The 17,635-nt window shown below is 40.6% G+C and overlaps 1 protein-coding gene across 2 annotated transcripts in view; it reads right to left on the bottom strand.

Annotated features, from left to right (window-relative positions):
• Positions 1-17,635, bottom strand: part of LOC125761954 (uncharacterized) — a 177,867-nt gene that overhangs the window by 41,755 nt on the left and 118,477 nt on the right. For both annotated transcript variants that reach the window (XM_049423574.1, XM_049423575.1), the window contains 8 exons: positions 13,167-13,433; positions 12,800-13,090; positions 9,954-10,088; positions 7,993-8,109; positions 7,177-7,394; positions 6,247-6,396; positions 5,301-5,480; positions 3,306-3,444 (listed from right to left, as the gene is read on the bottom strand). In XM_049423574.1, the coding sequence (XP_049279531.1) occupies positions 3,306-3,444; positions 5,301-5,480; positions 6,247-6,396; positions 7,177-7,394; positions 7,993-8,109; positions 9,954-10,088; positions 12,800-13,090; positions 13,167-13,433 (1,497 nt within the window). The remainder of the gene's footprint in view (positions 1-3,305; positions 3,445-5,300; positions 5,481-6,246; positions 6,397-7,176; positions 7,395-7,992; positions 8,110-9,953; positions 10,089-12,799; positions 13,091-13,166; positions 13,434-17,635) is intronic.

Genomic DNA, 17,635 nt, shown 5'->3' with positions numbered 1-17,635 from the left:
ATTGAAAATGGCCTTTCAAACAACCGCTCGGAACGGTTATTGTGGTTGGGAAGTTGCGGGCGAGATGGATCGGTGGAATAAATTTATGATTTTAAATGTTGCCAACGCATGGCGAATAAAAACTGCTTAAGAATCTCATTTTGACGTCAGAAAAGTATCACACAACGATCTTGTGTTTGATGCTTGATTCTCACATCAAGCGCTCATTTCTACGAACAAGCGAACGAGAAAGACATATTATTTTATTCTTTAAAAAGTGTATTTCTTGCAGGTTTTCTTCCTCAAAATTTGCAAAGAAAGGGGTTATTCCTGAATCCCAACAACGATACACACAATGGAAAACGGAATGCTCGTTGCCAGCGGAATCATCATCATCGTGTCAGTGTTTTATGCTGATGGTCATCAATGGCGTGGTTTGCTTCCGGTGGTGGCACATCTTTCGTCTGTTTCTTTCTAGGCGTTCGAAACGCACGGTAATAATTTATGATAATTGCCCTACCGTGTGGGTTGTTGTAGCGCATTACCATACATGGATTCCTGCTGCACGGTACGAAGCTCACTGTTGCAAGTAGATGAACATTTCGCCGAATAAACTTGAAATAAGATTTGCATTTTTTATCAACCTAAAAAAAAGCTTCTAGCATCGACAGGAATTCCTTTCGCAGAAACTTTTTTAAGACTAATGGTCTAGCATCATTGTCTAGCATGTGTTTCGATTTTGTAGGATAATTAACCTATCAACTTTACTTAATTTTTTTATATTTTTCTAATAAATGAGCAATATTTTAATTCAAAATGTGGTATTTAAATTATTGTAAGTTAAGAAAGACATTTAAAAGTTGCTTTTAAGTTGATTCCATTTGAGAACTGAGAAGCTTTTACTTGAATTTGAACAATTTCCTTTGTAAGTTTTATAACGTACCGTTTACCATTGGTCGTTATTGGTTTTAACAGTTTAAATGTGAGCCTTGAATAGCACGGATAATCCGATCCCCCGATGAAAAAGCTCCGAGATAAACGGCTTTCTACTGTATTATAATTTATCTGTTGAATTTTCAGATAAATGCAGGGACAGTAATATTTTAATATAATTATATCAACCTTTACCGTTCGATGTAACACACCGTAAAACGGTAAGGATGATTGGTTAAACCAACGTTTGGATTAAATTTTCGCTTTCAAAAGAAATTAATTTTACCTGCCTTATCGTATGTAAATTAAGAGCTGGCTGTATAATCGTACCACAACAAGTGTAGCAGTATATTTTAGAACCAATTTGAATGTAACAAATGTATTCACGAGCCTTTTCAATCTCGCACAAAACCCCGTCCCCTGCCAACGGTGCGTAAATGTATAATAGAAAATGATGATTTATTTATGTCCTTCCGTGTGCCTCGCCAAAAGCTCACCAAAAACGCCTAGCTGCTTGCGGGTTGGAATAAATAGAGTGACAACAGATAGGAACGTGAAGCTTCAAGATACGATCCGATTCCTCCGTGCCTTGCGTAATCCTCCCCAGTAGCCAGTATGTTTCTATTCCAGCTTCTGCCGCTGCTGCTGGAAAAAGGAAATGGGCACAATTTGCGACACAAACGCCGCCAACTTATGGTCCACCGGCTGAACATCGAACCGAGTGTTGTACTGCTGGAGCCGTCACGCATTGCGTTGGAACAGATGCAGGATAGCATATTTTGTCTAGCATAATCAACTCGCTACCATTTGAATCTATTTTCCATTTTCCGACGTAAATCTCTCCACAACCAGAAGGCAACCTTCAACCGTCTGACGTCTTTGGACCGGAAGCGTTCGTAAAGATGCTCGAGTGCTGGCTGCCATCCTTAGCTCATCATCCAATGGAACGGAACGGAATGGGATTGCCGCAGCATAACGAGAGGCAGAGGCAAAAACAACAGATATCTCATTGGACCGTAGCGGCAAACCCGGACGAGGGGTGCCAGTTATGGTAGCGATCTACTCTCATGAAAGCTCATCAGGGCGCTGAGAAGGCGCCGTTTTCAATTTTTATCTCCAACGAACGTGAAGCTTTCGCCCATTGTATCGCCGTAACGCTTTTCTATTCCGGATCACATCCGGAATGGCGCGAAACGGTGGAAAAAGCCATTTCGAGGTTTTTGGGAATGGTTTTCTTTTCAGCTTTGGTGTGCGTGTGCGTGTGTGTGTGCGGGTGGCTTCCCGTAGTGAGCAAATTGGACCCGGAATGTATTCTAATGGTGCCTTAAGTATCATTAAACTGATTCAAATGAAAATTTATTGTTTTCCAGTTAAGTAATTCCGCTTACACATTCCTGATTGGTGTAGGAAGAGGGCGCATGGATAGGACTTGATAGGAGGCGTAGAGTTGTAAAATTATTTCCGGCACGATAAACGATTCCTTTTGGTGACATTCTTGGAGATATCCATAGGGATTAGAAAAAGGAATCATGTGTGAGGTTGAAGTGATAGCATTGTGTAGAATGATAGTTCCAGATTGTGGACTGTGAATCAATGTCATAAATAATTAAAATTGATCACAAGTGTGGCAAGCGTTCGGATACAACTACTTATACCATTAGCACGAATTATCTATTTTGATTTATTTTATTTTATTTTTATACACACATTCCAGACACTCAAATTCGAACATTCGTGAATAACTAAGACTGAGCATTTTGTACTGATATGTTCGCCTGAAGGTATGCAATTATGATGAATTTGGGGAATTTTAGCTAATGTACGGATTTTTTTTTCTTTACTTTTTGTTATGTTTAGTTCACCTATTGAAAATGGCAAAGTACTTAACGTAATTGCTGAAATGTGTACTTAAAAGCTACTTAAAAAACAGCGCCCTTTGTGTTTAGTATATTACCGAAGGGAGATTCCGGAGTACATTCTCAAGAAGCTTTTCATTACCATTACCCTGAAATTGGTAAAAATTTACCAAGAGCAATGATTTGATATATGGTCCAATTTATGTTTTTACTTAATACCTTACTGAAATGCAATTTCGCGCATGTAGCGTATGAGTGTCCATCAAGACGAAATTCCCCTATGCACTATTATCTTTTGCAAAAAAAAAACAACCGCCACTTGAATGCACTTGACATGAACGTTCCATCGTTTGTGTCCGAAGTTTATACGATTTCCCAACAAAAAAAAATCCTTTGGTCAATAACCTCGCACATGAGAAGGTTTTCCGTTCTTGTTCCAACTATTCGTTCAACATAACTCATTGACCTTTACGTTCGACACTAGTGAGGGAAAGCGGTTTTCTAGCAATATCTTAGAAATGTTTTGCAAATACTCACGTTGTAGTTCTTCTTCGCCAGCAGTACCACGAACGTGCCCGACAATGGGCAGATGCAGCGGGTGATGTTTTCCAGCAAATTCTCGGTGATGCACAGATCCGTACGCCACGTTGGTTCGAACGTCGCCTTGGAGTCGTAGCTGTGAGAATGGAGACAAGCAGATGAAGAACAAGACACAACAAACATTAATGGCGGAATGTCTGTCTACCCGTACAATGGGGAGTAAAACGATTTCTCACTGGCTTCTGTGGAAGCATACAAATCTCGTGGCGTCGCCGTCGAATCGTTGATCATCTAAATTGATTGTACTATCGGTGAGAGCAGCAAGTTACTTGCCGTCATACCAAAGAACACTGGCAATGGGTTTTAAGAGAGCTTACAATGAAACAACCGGTTTCGCGTTCGGTTAAGGGTTCGCTTTCCCAGACATAATACCGATTGGGAATAAGTTGGAAAATGTACTTCGGTTGCTACGATTGCCGTTCTTACGCTCGAGACAAATGCCCGGGCAGGACTTAAGGTGCATTCAAGCAAATGAGCAGCTTTCGTCGATGGAATTATTTCATAACGAAATTTTGATCGCTGGATGGAAGCTTTTGCCGGAGTTGTGAGAACATAAGAGTGATTATCATTATTGGTGATTTGTGTTCTGTTGGGCACGGGGTACCTTAATTAGAATGGAATTCGTGGAATTTGGTTCCGCACAGGTAAAATCGTTGGTGGAATTAGCATTCACGGTAATGAATTATGCAACGCTGATTTAAATATGCACAATGGTCGATGGTTGGAACGATAGCAAATTATGCATTGTCCATCCATTTGGAGAAAAGGGATCGATCGGTTGTATTTGTACAAGAGGTAACAAAACAATGAGTGTGACCTTTGCAAAGTGTTTTCATGATGGAATGTGAGGGCAATTCGTAGAACCTGCAGTAAAACGTGAAAACAACGATTCTCTAGGAATATTTTGTTTTCTTCATCCAACATTATAGACGTGAGCTATTTTTTTGGGATATAAAATTAAGATATTGTTTTTCATCGAAATTTTTCAAAGTCCGATAGCTTTTAGCTGTTTTGCAAAAAAAAATAAACCAAACTGCTTACAACGGTTAAAAGCATGTCTGGCACTCGAAGTGAGTTGAGATGAATGAACGAACGTACCACCCACACTACACCAACACAAACACCCGATTTGGACACATTTTTCTATAATCACGTTGTTATCGTACGCCTTATTTTGCCTTCGATCTTTTTGAAGTCCTTTTAAAGGCGTAGCGGTTTCATTGTTTTCCATCGTACGCAAACAGTAGCGGCGGTTCCCTTCTGCGTTTACCACGGCTCATCGAAAGCAGCCGGAGTTTGTTTTCCTAGCCGATACCTGTCAAAGCAGACTGCCGTTGAGGTTTTTTGGGTTTTCTGCACTAGAAGCGATACTAGAATTGAACCAAAGGCAACAACAAAAAATGCTCCATATTGCCTTTGTTGATCGTAAATCACGTGCCAAGCGTAAGCGAAATTGCTAACAAGCAAATCGTTCGTACATGCAATTCAAAATATTCTGCTTACGGTTGGGTGGCGTGCAACCGATGTTTGGTTTTTTTTTTGGCTTTAATGATGCTTACATGGGGGGAAAAATTGAAAACGTTGCACCATGGTACGAATTAACGTTTTACGTGTTATAAATTACCCTGTTCGCGACATTGAAAAAAAAAACAATCAATTTGTTCAACAGGTTTGAACTTATAAATAGAAGCAATATACAACGGTTGAAAGATGTAGGTTTTCGACATAACGCAGCTTAAAAATTAACCTTTTAGTACGTGGCAATGAAAACTTTGATTGCAATAAATCCTTTACCATTCATGCACATGGTCACGATTTAAAACATTCATTCATTCGTTGCTTTGCTTCGTTTCGTTACTTGAACGTCCTGTAATCTCCCTCGTCTAGAACCTGTCTCGTTGTCTTCCAGTTGTACGGGGTATTGACACTTACCCACACAGCGGTATCCATTCGGTGGTGGGTGAATTTTCGTGCTGGAAAATGATTTCCACGTGGGCAGCTTCGAGCGGCACGTGCAACGGTTGGTTCGCCTCGCTCCCGGTACGGTTTGCGTAGTACAGCCAGCTCGAGATGATTTTCGACGCCGGAATGTAGTCGATGTCGGTACCGAAGCTGTCGGTATGGAAAAAAAATGGGAAAGCAGTGAAGTTAAATTTGGTGGTTACTGTGAAAGGTTATTATTAAAACTTTTTTTCTCCCTTATTTGTATGCACGTAACAAAAGCAAACAGGCACGTAGGCACAATCCATGTGCGTCAGTGTGTCAGAAGATGGGCACCCGTAAGAGATTTTACCGGGAAAGAGGGAAAAGGATATTGGCTAGGAAACGGATGCAAACCCACCTCGATACCCACGACCGTTGGTTACGACGGTGTCCAGCTGGGTATTTGATGTTTCTATCAGCTTATCATCTAATGCACAGCGTGACATTTTGCAGTATAGGAGATGCTTTTTTATTATTTTTTTAAAGCTAACTTCCATGAAACAATGGTTCGTGTTTGGTACAAAAAGCACCTATACAAAGTAGTGTGAGCATGAAGCCGGGAAAAAAACATTCGCTTTGAGATACATCCATCAAAAAGTAGAATTCCATTTTATAATAACGCGTTTGATGTGCAAAATGGATTTTTGACTAGCAAATAGTCTGCATTTAGGCGTAAATTTAAAAGAATGTGGTTAATTACAAAAAAAATCACACATCCCTCAATCGTACACGTAAACTATTTTCTTGAACATTTTTCCGAATTCATTCGAGGGTATATAGCCATAGGTTGGCAACGCATCCCTTCCGATACAGAACCAAACCGAACGCCATGTTTGATGGGTTAAATAATGCAAACGGCTCTGTCGTTTTTTAATTTGTTGTGTTTTATGCATACCTGTTTTTGGCAAAATAGAACCGTGGTAGAAAGCTGGTAAGATTTTTGTACGATATCACCGTCACCAGCACGGTCCCGTTGGCCACGATGTCCTGCAGTGAAGCGGAACGATCCATTTCCATGTACAGCTGGTCGGAGTAGAGTTGATCGCTGTCGAGTAAAAGGATGCAGGTAGAACAAGAGAGATTTTTTTTTATTGATTTTCTGTTACAGAATCACAAATACGCTCCGTTGCACAATCGGGAACAAATCACAGTGGGAACAGAAATCTGGACAGCGCGTTACATTTACATTTTAGATCTTGGTACTTGCTTTTGTTTGGTCGTGATCGAGATTGGCAAAAATGGATACCGTCTGTTTCACGTTGGAAGTTACTATTAATCAAAAATGATTCTTTACGGTTCTGTACTGCTAATAGAGTAGTATCTATACCTACTTGTGTATAACATACACTGAAAAAATAGAAATAGTTTTTTAAATAACTTAAAAAAGATCAGTTTATATTATGCGATATATTTCAACCATGGTCAGGAAAAGAATTAGGAAAATTATACGCATTTATCGCGTTTCAATGTTTTACCGAAGGTTTCAATGTGCGCCCGAAGCTATGCAAAATATTGAAATTTTAAAATGTATTCATTGGTTTGGGATTGCATGCTTTTAGGCGCTGTGAACTCTATCCGCACCACAGCGGAGTTCCAGCGATGAGAATTTCAAAATCATTCAACCAGTTTTTTTTCATCTGTAAGCCATTGCACTTGAAATCCGATAAAAAATCGTTATGTGATGTTTACCAGTCATATCGGTAAAGCAATAAATTTTCATAATCGTGGAAACGTAAAAAGCGTCCTTTTACCCAGTTCCGGACCGATGTAAAAGCAATAATGAAGAGCGTTAAGCTGTGCAGAAATGTTCCCGATCAATACCTACCCATAAATTTGCAGATTGAACGGCAGGCCCTTGACCGTTTCCGTGTACAGATAGAACGAGTTTAGCTGATGGGTGGCCGTGGTAGAAGCGGCATGCTTTACCCCTGACCCTGCCACTGGTCCGAGGGCGGAGGAGGAGGACGACGAGATCGGGGCAGCCATCGTCGTTTCGTGATTGAGTGCGGCTGCCTGTACCAGGTCCTGCAGTTGTTTGATTTGCTGAAAAGGGAGGGGAAAGTGAACGAAAGCAATAAGTGGGATGCGGGAGGGAAATTAGGAAAATTTTCCAATTGACTCCGATTGTGTGCCAATTGGTGCATACTGTGGATGCGATTCGTACTGCCACCGGGATTTGGCACACTGTAAAAGGTGATGGTAAATGATTTTCTTCATCCATCGGATTGAAAACGCGGCTAAAGAATCTGGAAAATTGTGCTGAACAGTGATTTGTAGTGCGCGTATGGAACAAGCTTGGTTCGATAAATTTCCATGATTGATGTTATGGCTACGGTTCGATGAGTTTTCCGAGTCGAGTCTAAAGCTAACGAACCGTTGCTGTTGCACTATCATCCAATCGAATCGTTTCCGAGCGCTCGAGAGGTGAGTATGATAAGGACAGGATAATCTATTTGAGGGATTGAGTTGTTCGTGTTTTGGGGTTTTCGTGGGGAAATTCATGGAAACGATTGTAAAGCGGTTTCAATGGTTTCCTTGCGGAAAGTACAATAATACCACATTTAAAAGAAGCTGTAAATCTGGTAAATTACCCAAACAGACATATACGAACGCCAAAAGCTTTGCCATTAGCTTCACCCACCTGTTGACTGTTGAGTGACGCTTTGTTCTGCATAACGACATCGACGATGCGTAAAATGATGTCCGAAGCGATTTCCTGCTCGTGACGTGTTCCGGTTGCTTCGATGTAGCTAAATACCTGTAGCAAAATTCAAACGGAATCATGCATTTATTATCTAATTCATCTCATCCGATGTGGTATTTATCATTGAAATGGAAGCGGATGTCGTGAGCGAGCGCTTGAGCGATCGTAACCAAGCGATTGCTCAGCGATGCTGTGTGATGAAGGAGAATAAACTTGGTTTGTCATTAGTTCAATTACCACTCGTGAGTTGCTGACTAATGGTTTGGTTTCTACTGGAGTGAAGCTACATTGATAATTAAATACATTAACTGTTTGATTACTATTTTCAATTTCACTACCGTCCGCTTGATCGAGATGGCTATTTATGGTCTATGGTCCGCTGATCGAGATGGTCTATTTAATAACGATCATTAAAAAAAAGGTTATATATATGAACAATAAATAACGACGATGCTGTAGGTAAATAAAATGGAAAGGAAAATAATAAAGTAAGCACTTCGTTTGGCACTCGACGAACGGTAAGAATGTACACGAATGTACAATCTTTCGAAACTAAAGTTTACCGCTCGATCGTTGCAAACCGTGCCCGGATTGCGAAAGTTTTTTTTTCCTCCCTTCCCATCACGAATGGAGCACCGAAAACGCAGTGCAATTAAATTTTCCTATAAATTATTCACTCACCATAAAACTTATGAATATTTAAACCGCGTTTGTAGCACAGCGTTCGTTCTGCTGTGAGTATTTTCAGTTTCTTTTTTTTCAAATGTTTCAGCTAAAACCAAACAGGATCAGTGAGTGTTGCTTCTTCCGGTTAGAGCATTATCCGTACCCGAAGCTGGTAGTGATGGAAGGCGGAGGTGTACCAGTGAGCAGGTGACCGGGTTGCAATTCGGCTACAAAATTGTGGCTAGCCAACGACGAAAGTCCCTCAAGCGAAGTGGCGCTTTTTGCCGATCGCTTGTTTTTCTTGCTCTGCTTATTTCAATTCAACCGTGTGTACAAACATCCACTTGAGGGAGCTTGCGAAAGATTTTGTGCCCACCGACAATGACCGTGGTGGCCTCTAGTGAGATAAGGCAATATGAAAGCGAAACAAATGAAAAGCTAAATTTGTGTGCTTTTTTTTTTGGATTGTGTTTTTTTTTCACTCGTTTTTGAGTTACTTCATGCTACAGAAGCACGAAATGATTACAGAATAATCGTCCGTTTTTTTTTGCATGTCTGCGTACAGTGGCTGCGAGCAACAGTTTGCCGAAATGAATTTTAGGTGGATTAGGCACACAACACCATCATGTCTACCACCATCATCTACCTTTGGCACAGATGGAAAATGTTAGTGAAAGTTAAATAAATTAAAGTAATAAGCTTTGCTGAAGAACAAAGAAGATATCGCTCACATCGTACTAATCCTACTGGTAGAACCTGCTTGACCTACACCGAAGTAACTTTGTCTTCTAGCTTCAGTTGTACCACTGTATACTGAATGATCGTCTAAATATAAAGTATATTTTTGCTATAGTTTCTACGAAAAAATAATTCTGCTAACATTGAGAAAAAAAGGTAAAATAAAACAAAAGAACACACGAGCGCTCGTTGTCTCCCTTGGTTTTGTAAAGTGCTTTGCATAACTGCAGGCGTTACGGGCACATTGAAAAAAAAAGAACGGGATTGTGCTGACAAGTTAGTGATGAATGGTTAGTTTTTTGTTGCATTTAAATGCTATTTGGCTGTGTGGTGTGGTTGAATTGTCCTTTCGAGTGCCGTGTCTCAAGGACTATCTAGCAATAGTTCTGTCATCCGGCTGTCGTGTGGGGTGTATATATTTGTGGGGGAAGTCTTTTAAAAATATGTTTGAAAAAACGAAGTGGAAAAGCATTTAACTTCTCCTAGCACCTTACCTCTTGTAATAATCCTAGCAATACACCACCCTCACCGGGCAGAAAGGTGGCAGCGTGGGTTGTGGCAAATTTCAAACACGACTGTAGCACATTGGATCCGTTAGTCTTCTGATAGCCGTACGTAAGCCCCCGGAACTGGTGAATATGGGCGATGAGTGTTGTATCCAGATCAGCGCATTTGTTGTTTGTTTTGTGGCAGTGGTTCACATTCATTTGTCCCGAGAATGAACATCCGTGGTAAAATAGTGGAAAAAGAGAACAAAAAAAAAATAAAACATATAGTTTAGTTGCCATAAAAAAACAACCCCAGTACGATGAATGGAGCTTAGAACACCGTTGCCTTTTAGCAGTGCTTCAACACAGCCTATATCGGGTGGTGATATACACGTTTATAAAAAAAAAAGATAAAAAAGAGTTCGTGTTGTATAGTTGGTTTAAATGCGCATCGGTTACATTCCTGCGTTCCAATGTTTTTTTTTTTACCGGGATGGTATAAAACATTCTATACCTTCTCTTTTATGGTTTTTTCCCATAACTTTTCCATTTTGTCCATCAACCGCAGGACCGTTCTCGATTTTGTGGTTGGCTGTTTTCTATGGTGGAAAGTTATATAATTTCTATGCGTATATTATCCTGTATAGTATATGGAAATTGTAGCGAAAAGTAACTTCTTTTAGACTAGAACTAAACCATACATTACACAAGAGGCAATCGTGGTGCCGAGCTTTAATCTGTTAAGGCATATACACGTTGGAATTGAACATCACTATTCACCTGTTTTCAAGCTTTTTTCCTCCACTGGAAGTGCGTTTGTGCGGTTATTTTTTATGTTCGAAGCAATTTGCACTTAGTGTTTAGATTTTCCCTGTCTGGAAATCAATATTCTGCTTCCCTGCACCAACATGAATAGAGCCACGGGAATCCAATAGCGTTGAATGGTATTGGGGGGGAAAAAATATAAACATTTCAAAACCGAAGTGCGCTGATAACACAATACCTGACAGGGCAATTATCGGCATTAGGTGTTGGCGAGCTATAGTTCTGCCTCGGGGTTGCCTTGTGTTGTCATTGTGCAAACGATAACTAATGAGATAACATGTGTCGGTGTATTTAGAGCTGATGTAATACTTTTGTTGTTTTGCGGATGAAAGCACCACGATAATTGTAGAACTGAACATTACATTGTGGTTTTAGATATCGTTTCACTGTGTGATAACCTCTTTTTTTCGGGCGGCATGACAAGTGATAGTGTTGGGGAAATGAAGAATTCTAACTAACGATAGGTATCATAACTGATAATCCATATCACAGGCGGTCTAATTACCATTACTGTTCGAGGTACGTGTATTTAGCACGCGCCGAAAAAAAACATTAGATTGATTTTACTTTAGTTTGCGGTTAGTTAAATTCTTTATGTTTGTTCGCTTAGAAATTGATCGTTATCGAACGACAACGAACATTAATAAAACACTCAGGACGGGAACTAAAGAACATGCAGCAGAATTATTTCACCAAAAAAAACCCTGATAACAACAATAAACTGTCTCAAAAACGATCCTTTTCCATCCAATTCCAATCCCCAGTCGGCAGCATTCGCATAAAATATAACACTTCAAGCTTATTTGCTTGCTTGCGTAAGCTAAATTCTCATGCTACACTTCATTTTTTTCTGCTTTCGTTTGGAACACTCTAACCACCTAATGCAGCATCATCCATATGTTGTTCTCTCGTGTGCCTGCACAACACATAACACTCATCTGACTTTATCGCCCTATCACGCTATCGCTACACGATCGACACTGTGTGTGTGTGTATGTGTCTTATACCGCAAAGGAAGAGAAAAAGTTCATCGGTGGCAGTATCTTTTCTTTTGCGTTTGAGGTTTTTCCTACTCCTTTTTCACAAACCCTTCTCTCAGCTGCGTAGACTGGAAGCTTCGAACATTTGCTAGACGACGATGTCTCCAATTTCGCTTATCCCTTTTGACGTGATGGTCGATGAGCGTTTTGTCAGTAAATTTTCGTTCTCTTGATCCGTTGTTTTTTTTTTTTTGGGGGGTGGCTCTTCCTTTGCCACCAACGTCAGTTGAGAAGTTGGGTAGGCTAACCGTGTGGTGATGATCGGTATCGGTCGATTTGTTCTTTGCGAAAATATGATAATGACATTGGTTCGCTTTTTTTTTTAGTTTGAATTGGGGTAGATCGTACAGCGGTCGGGGGTGTGAGTGGTTTGTACATAAGGTGTAGGGGGATTTTATTTGGATTTTTGGGTAGATTTCTTTTCCACTTTTTTTTCCTTTCAAGGTTTTTTCTACTCTGTTGGATGTAAAAATGGTGCGTTTTGTTTGGATGAAATTGGAAACGCTGACACCGGCAAACGGAAATTCGTATCGGTTTTTCGGGGTTGATGTTTTTTTTCGTACCAAAAAGCAACCGAAATGATTTTTTGATGCGTTTGCCGGTTGAAGTAAGAAGTGATACTGTCGGTTGGGAATGTGTTTCCGTTCGAGTTTAAAACATGGAAATGTTTTACGTCGCCGGTTTGGTGCAAATTACGATGATGGTTTCATGAAGATGAGAATGATTTGAATGGATATCTATTTCCAAAACAGTCCCTCTTTCTTAGGATGATTGCTTTACAGGGGTTTCATTTCAGTGTCGAAAAGAAGAGACTATTTTAAAACATTTCTATAGATGATTGCTCTTAAACTGTGACTGTTAAATTATATGAAGGAGATAGTAAAAATATCCCTAAGAGAGGGAACAAAAGCGGGTTTTCCTTTACGTAGGTCAGCTATAAAACAGGCTGAAACTCAAGTTACATACAAATTGTTATCCAATTATTACCTCATTGTCAATCTCGATAACCTCCTCCGGTACACAGTCGGAAAAATCCGGCACCAACCATTCCGGACGTCCAAAGTCTCTCTGTTCGCAGATTCGGCTAGCCAGCCCAGTACCCCGCTTGGGACAATCAGCCAACACAGCCGGACCACTGGCACTGGCTGGCCAACTCACACCGAAATCATCACTCTGTGGACAGAGTGTAACCGTGCCCGGTTCTACCACCGTCACGTGTACGCTGCGTGACACCGGTGCAACCGAGTTGGACACGATGCAGGTAAAGATGACTGATTTCTGTAACCCGAAAGATAAAAGCCCGAAAGCCATTATTGAGAGAAATTCATCACAAAACGAAACGGTCACCACTTACCTGTAGGTTGTTCACCTTCAGAATACTTCCGTCCGGGTAGAGATCTTCCCACAACTCCCCATGTGGATCGGATTGAAATAATGCGCCGTTTTTCGTCCAGCTGTAACCGAGCGTACCGAAGCGCCGGTCGGTATCCTGGGACAGGCAGCGTATCAACAGGGAATCGCCCCGGAACAGTGTCACGCTCGGTGGATCAACGCGTAGTTGGGGTACCTCCAGGATTTGCACCTTCGTCGAACGACACTGCTGGATACCCATGTCGGAAACCTACCAAAGATGATGATGATACCGATTGGATCCATTGGGCGTGATTGAAAGGGAAATTTCGTAGAAAAGAAAAGACAAACCCAAAAAATATGAAACGAACCCCCGGTGCAGGAAAAACGGTTTGCGGTCTGTACTGCTGCTGTTGTGTGTTGCGAAGGCTAATGAATACGAAACGAGCATGTGAGGATGGAATCGATTTCCTGTTGGCATAAGCAAACGAAAAAACACTCTCGATTGTTTTACGCTCGTTGGGGAACATCATCGATCGGGTGTGTACGTTGGAGGGGTAAAAATCGCATAAGATCATAAGAACAACAGCCACTCTACTGTGCTTCCCTTGTTAGGGTTTTCATTTGTTTTCGTAGTATTCAGTTTCACCAGTAAACTTTGCTTTGTTCTTCTACTTGATACCTTCTACTTGCACAAGACGTACATCGAACACGGGGATCATTAGACTCGACCCGGCCAACATGAAGGTATGGGGGGGGGGGGGAGGTTTTGTTTTTCCCCACAGTCAACCACCAAAAAGTGCCGGCTTGTATGCTCAGGGATGGGAGTGAATGTGTTTTCGGTTCGGTTTCAATATCCGCCGGAAACGATCCCGTCAACGAGCTTGTCAGTAGATAGGAAATAAATGTGCATTTAATGGTCGCTTTGCTTAGTTTTTCACAGCGCACCGAGAGCTAAGACGTGTCGATTTTAGGTGGTGTGCTGCTTTTTTCGTTTGTGTGTGTGTGTGCTTTGGGATTAGTTTTCTCAACTTCATGTGAGTTCCTTTATTTTATTGGGAGCAATGATTTATCTTTCCGATAACGGTTTGTCGACAGCTCCCTGCTGGGTAGTGTCCAGAAATAGTAAATGAAGCATGGGATGAAACTTCACGAAGATTCTAGTAAATTAGGATGGTTATGCAGAGCATTGTTTTTTGCTTTAAATAATTTTAATTTGTTTTAAAATGATGAACAATAAATTTCATTTTAAAATTTAATTTATATTTTTGTACCTCTTTCTTGTTGGCTTTAACGTCATTTAAGGTCACGCCGGCCATTTCTGGCTTACTAGACTTATTTTTACCGCGTAGCTTGATAGCCAATCCTTGCTACGTGGAGACGGTTCGGATGACCCCTAAAATTTTGTATAAATCAACCAAATTTTCCTCGTTTGGTTTGAGGAATAAAAAACTTTACAAAATTTACTCATAATTACTCAAATTTAAATTACATTTTTGTAGAAATCAACCAATTTTTCCTCGTTGATTTCTGGGTTGAGGAATAAAAAACACAAAATTTACTTATTTTATAGTTAAATTTAAAATAAATCATGCAGCAAACCATAAAAGTTGTAATACAATTTTGAACTTGATGCAATGTAGACAGCTTAAAGCTAAAAGTAGATTTACAAATAATTAATTCTGTTCCAATGCGCTCCATTTCAAGTGGCCCAAATTGCACTACCCTTCTGAACATCAAGCACATTCAATTGCAATGGGGCATCTTGAAGTTAAGTGATGATGCAGATGAATGCATTGCAATGAAACATAAGCACTGAGCATGGATAACTTCCCCCCAAAAGAGATGGGATCTTCAAAGAACCGAAACTCCCAAACGCTGGGAGGGTTTTGTAAGATTGCTTTTCTTTCGCTTTTTTTTGTTGCGTTACTTTTAACGTTTTCTTTCTATTTTTGTTAAGAAGCAAGACCGGACGAGAAGCGAGAACAAACCCATGCTGCAATCTCAATCGCATCGTTGCTTTGAACTGTAAATGCGCTTTAGAGCAGTCGCGAGACGCTTGCGTACGGTTTGGGAAATGTTGCTGAGCTGTGTACTATAGCAGCGAGGAAGTTGTACACTTTTCGGTTGCAAATGCTGCAAATGCAATTGCACTGCTGGCTCTTCGGGCGGTGGAAACCGGAGGAGGATTGTTGAATTAAATTAAGTGGAATTGATTCCGTGCACTGGTAAATTGTGTGTAATTTATTACCACGGTGCACTAGTTTTGTTGTTTTTTTTTTGCTCGCAGTGTTTTCCCTCGCTACCGGATCTGGCTTTGGTTGGCCATTTCTTAATTCGGAACGGGTTGCAGATAAAACAACAATGTTCGACGCGATATGTGCGATGAAAGATGCGGAGACAAAGAAAAAAAATGGGGAATAGTACTAAACCCGATTGGAAAAAGGGAAAAGGTGATAAAAGCACATATGAGATTGGTTTGTCTCGTTCACTCTATGGTCCTTCTATCAATAGCAATGTGTGCTGGTTTGAACCGGATTCCAGTGAGGCGGAACTGGAACAAGCAAACACGTGAAATGGAATTGATTTCCGGTTAATAGAATCGAACCGTGATTCGACATTCGAACGATTACAATGTAGGTTGATTTGATACGTAAAATGTTGATGCAATGTTGTTGTGTGCTTATTGACGTACATTTATTAGATTTTAGGATGTGGTGGCGATTTGTTTAGATTTCAAATTGTGTATATAAATATTCATACACCATGGTTCAGGTTTTATCGATTTATTTTGATTTAAAAATCAAATATGTTTTTCATATTTAATTGTATATATGAAACAGTAATTCATTCTGATATGATGTTGATAAATAGTGCTTATATTCGATTTACCTTTTTCAATACGGTTTGCATACTTTCAGGCGCGATATTCAACACTAAGGCTTTCAGTAAACATTTGTGTATGTATTTAAATACGCTAGTCACCATTTTATAAGCTGTAATTTGTTTTACATAAACCGAAAATGTAATAATAATTACAATCTCCCTAGACACCGTTAACAGTACAAGCGTAACATTGAATTAGTTCCTTCGGTACGTGTTTAAAATCAACCGCGCACCAGTCCTAAAGCATTCACCCTAGGCACAATGACTTCAGTAAAGGAAGAAGTATCAGAATCTCTCCGAGATGGGATTTCTGCATTCCCACACCACTACAGACATCTTTATGCTGTACAGACAAATTTGCATAAAAATGTAATTAAGAACAAAACTACGAACCTTCACTGGAAGCACACAGCAAACGAAGAAAGATTGCATCTCGCTCGTGGTGGATCCATGATCGAATAAAAGCTTTTTGCTTGCTGGTAACCGGACAGGCAGCTTTATTGCGAAGACCGCTCCAACCTTCTTAGTTAGTAAGCAAAAAGGTTCTTCTGATGAAGATAATTTCTTTCCCAGAACGTATCCTTTTTTGAATCCTTTTTTATTTTTGTCTCAACCTTTTTCTGCGCGAGTCCGTCTGCCCCGATGATGGGATAATGATTTCATCTTTAAATGCATTCCTTTATGCTGTTTGTTTCACGCTACTGTGAGAAATAGCTTTGCACTCGGAACATAATTCCCCATCATGACCCAATCATTAATGATTGTGAAGTGTGCGCATTTGTGACCTACGCAAGCGATACATTAGATGAAAATTATGTTCACAATCGCGAACCTTAGATTCGCTTCATCCGACTTTTGCGACTAGTCATTCGTTTCGGCGTCACACGAAACGTTCTCTCTGACCTTGTGGGTCACACTTCAAATAAGAAACAGGGGGGTTTTCCACCGACAGACAGATGTGAACTCGACGAAAGTAACGCGAAAACGCGAGATGTTCTAATTTTTAATTATTACAAGCTACATAATTAAAGCGCACCGGCCTTGTCCTCCCACGGATGCCGCTGCTAGAGTTATCCATAGTGCCGGAGAGTGGGTTTGACAGCTGGATGTAAATTTGCTTCCATTTCCCTTTTTATGGTAAAGGGGTGGGAAGGTGTGGGGTGGCCCACGGACTCGGAAAGCCGTGAAGCAACGAGCTCATCTCGAGCTTTCCGTTGGGAGACCAAAATCCACTATCTGTGGGCGAAATGGAATCTGCACGAAGAAGTCATTCGCACAAAAGTGAAACTATTTTACGCAATCTTTGCTCATTATTCGCACTTCATTTTCTTCGCCCAACCGGTGGCCTTACCGGTGGCTTCGCTTTTCGCTGTTCTTTTGTCTTTTGGTAAGATTAGTCGTTAGTTTCAGTGCTACCAGGATGTGACCGGTCTGGTAAGGAAAGCATCACCACCAAGAATGCGATGATGACGCAGAAGGTGAATCCAAGCTTTAGCGGAAAGACATTGGGTAGGCAAAATTACAGCCGCGAAAAAGCCGGTCATCAGAAATAAGATCTAGCAGTAACTATAGGCGCTATTGTTCGGT

The sequence above is a fragment of the Anopheles funestus genome, chromosome 2RL (assembly GCF_943734845.2).
Source record: "Anopheles funestus chromosome 2RL, idAnoFuneDA-416_04, whole genome shotgun sequence".
NCBI classification, from domain to species: Eukaryota; Metazoa; Arthropoda; class Insecta; order Diptera; family Culicidae; genus Anopheles; species Anopheles funestus.
The sequence above is the reverse complement of the archived record's forward strand: the minus strand, read 5'-3'. Positions and strand labels throughout refer to the sequence as shown.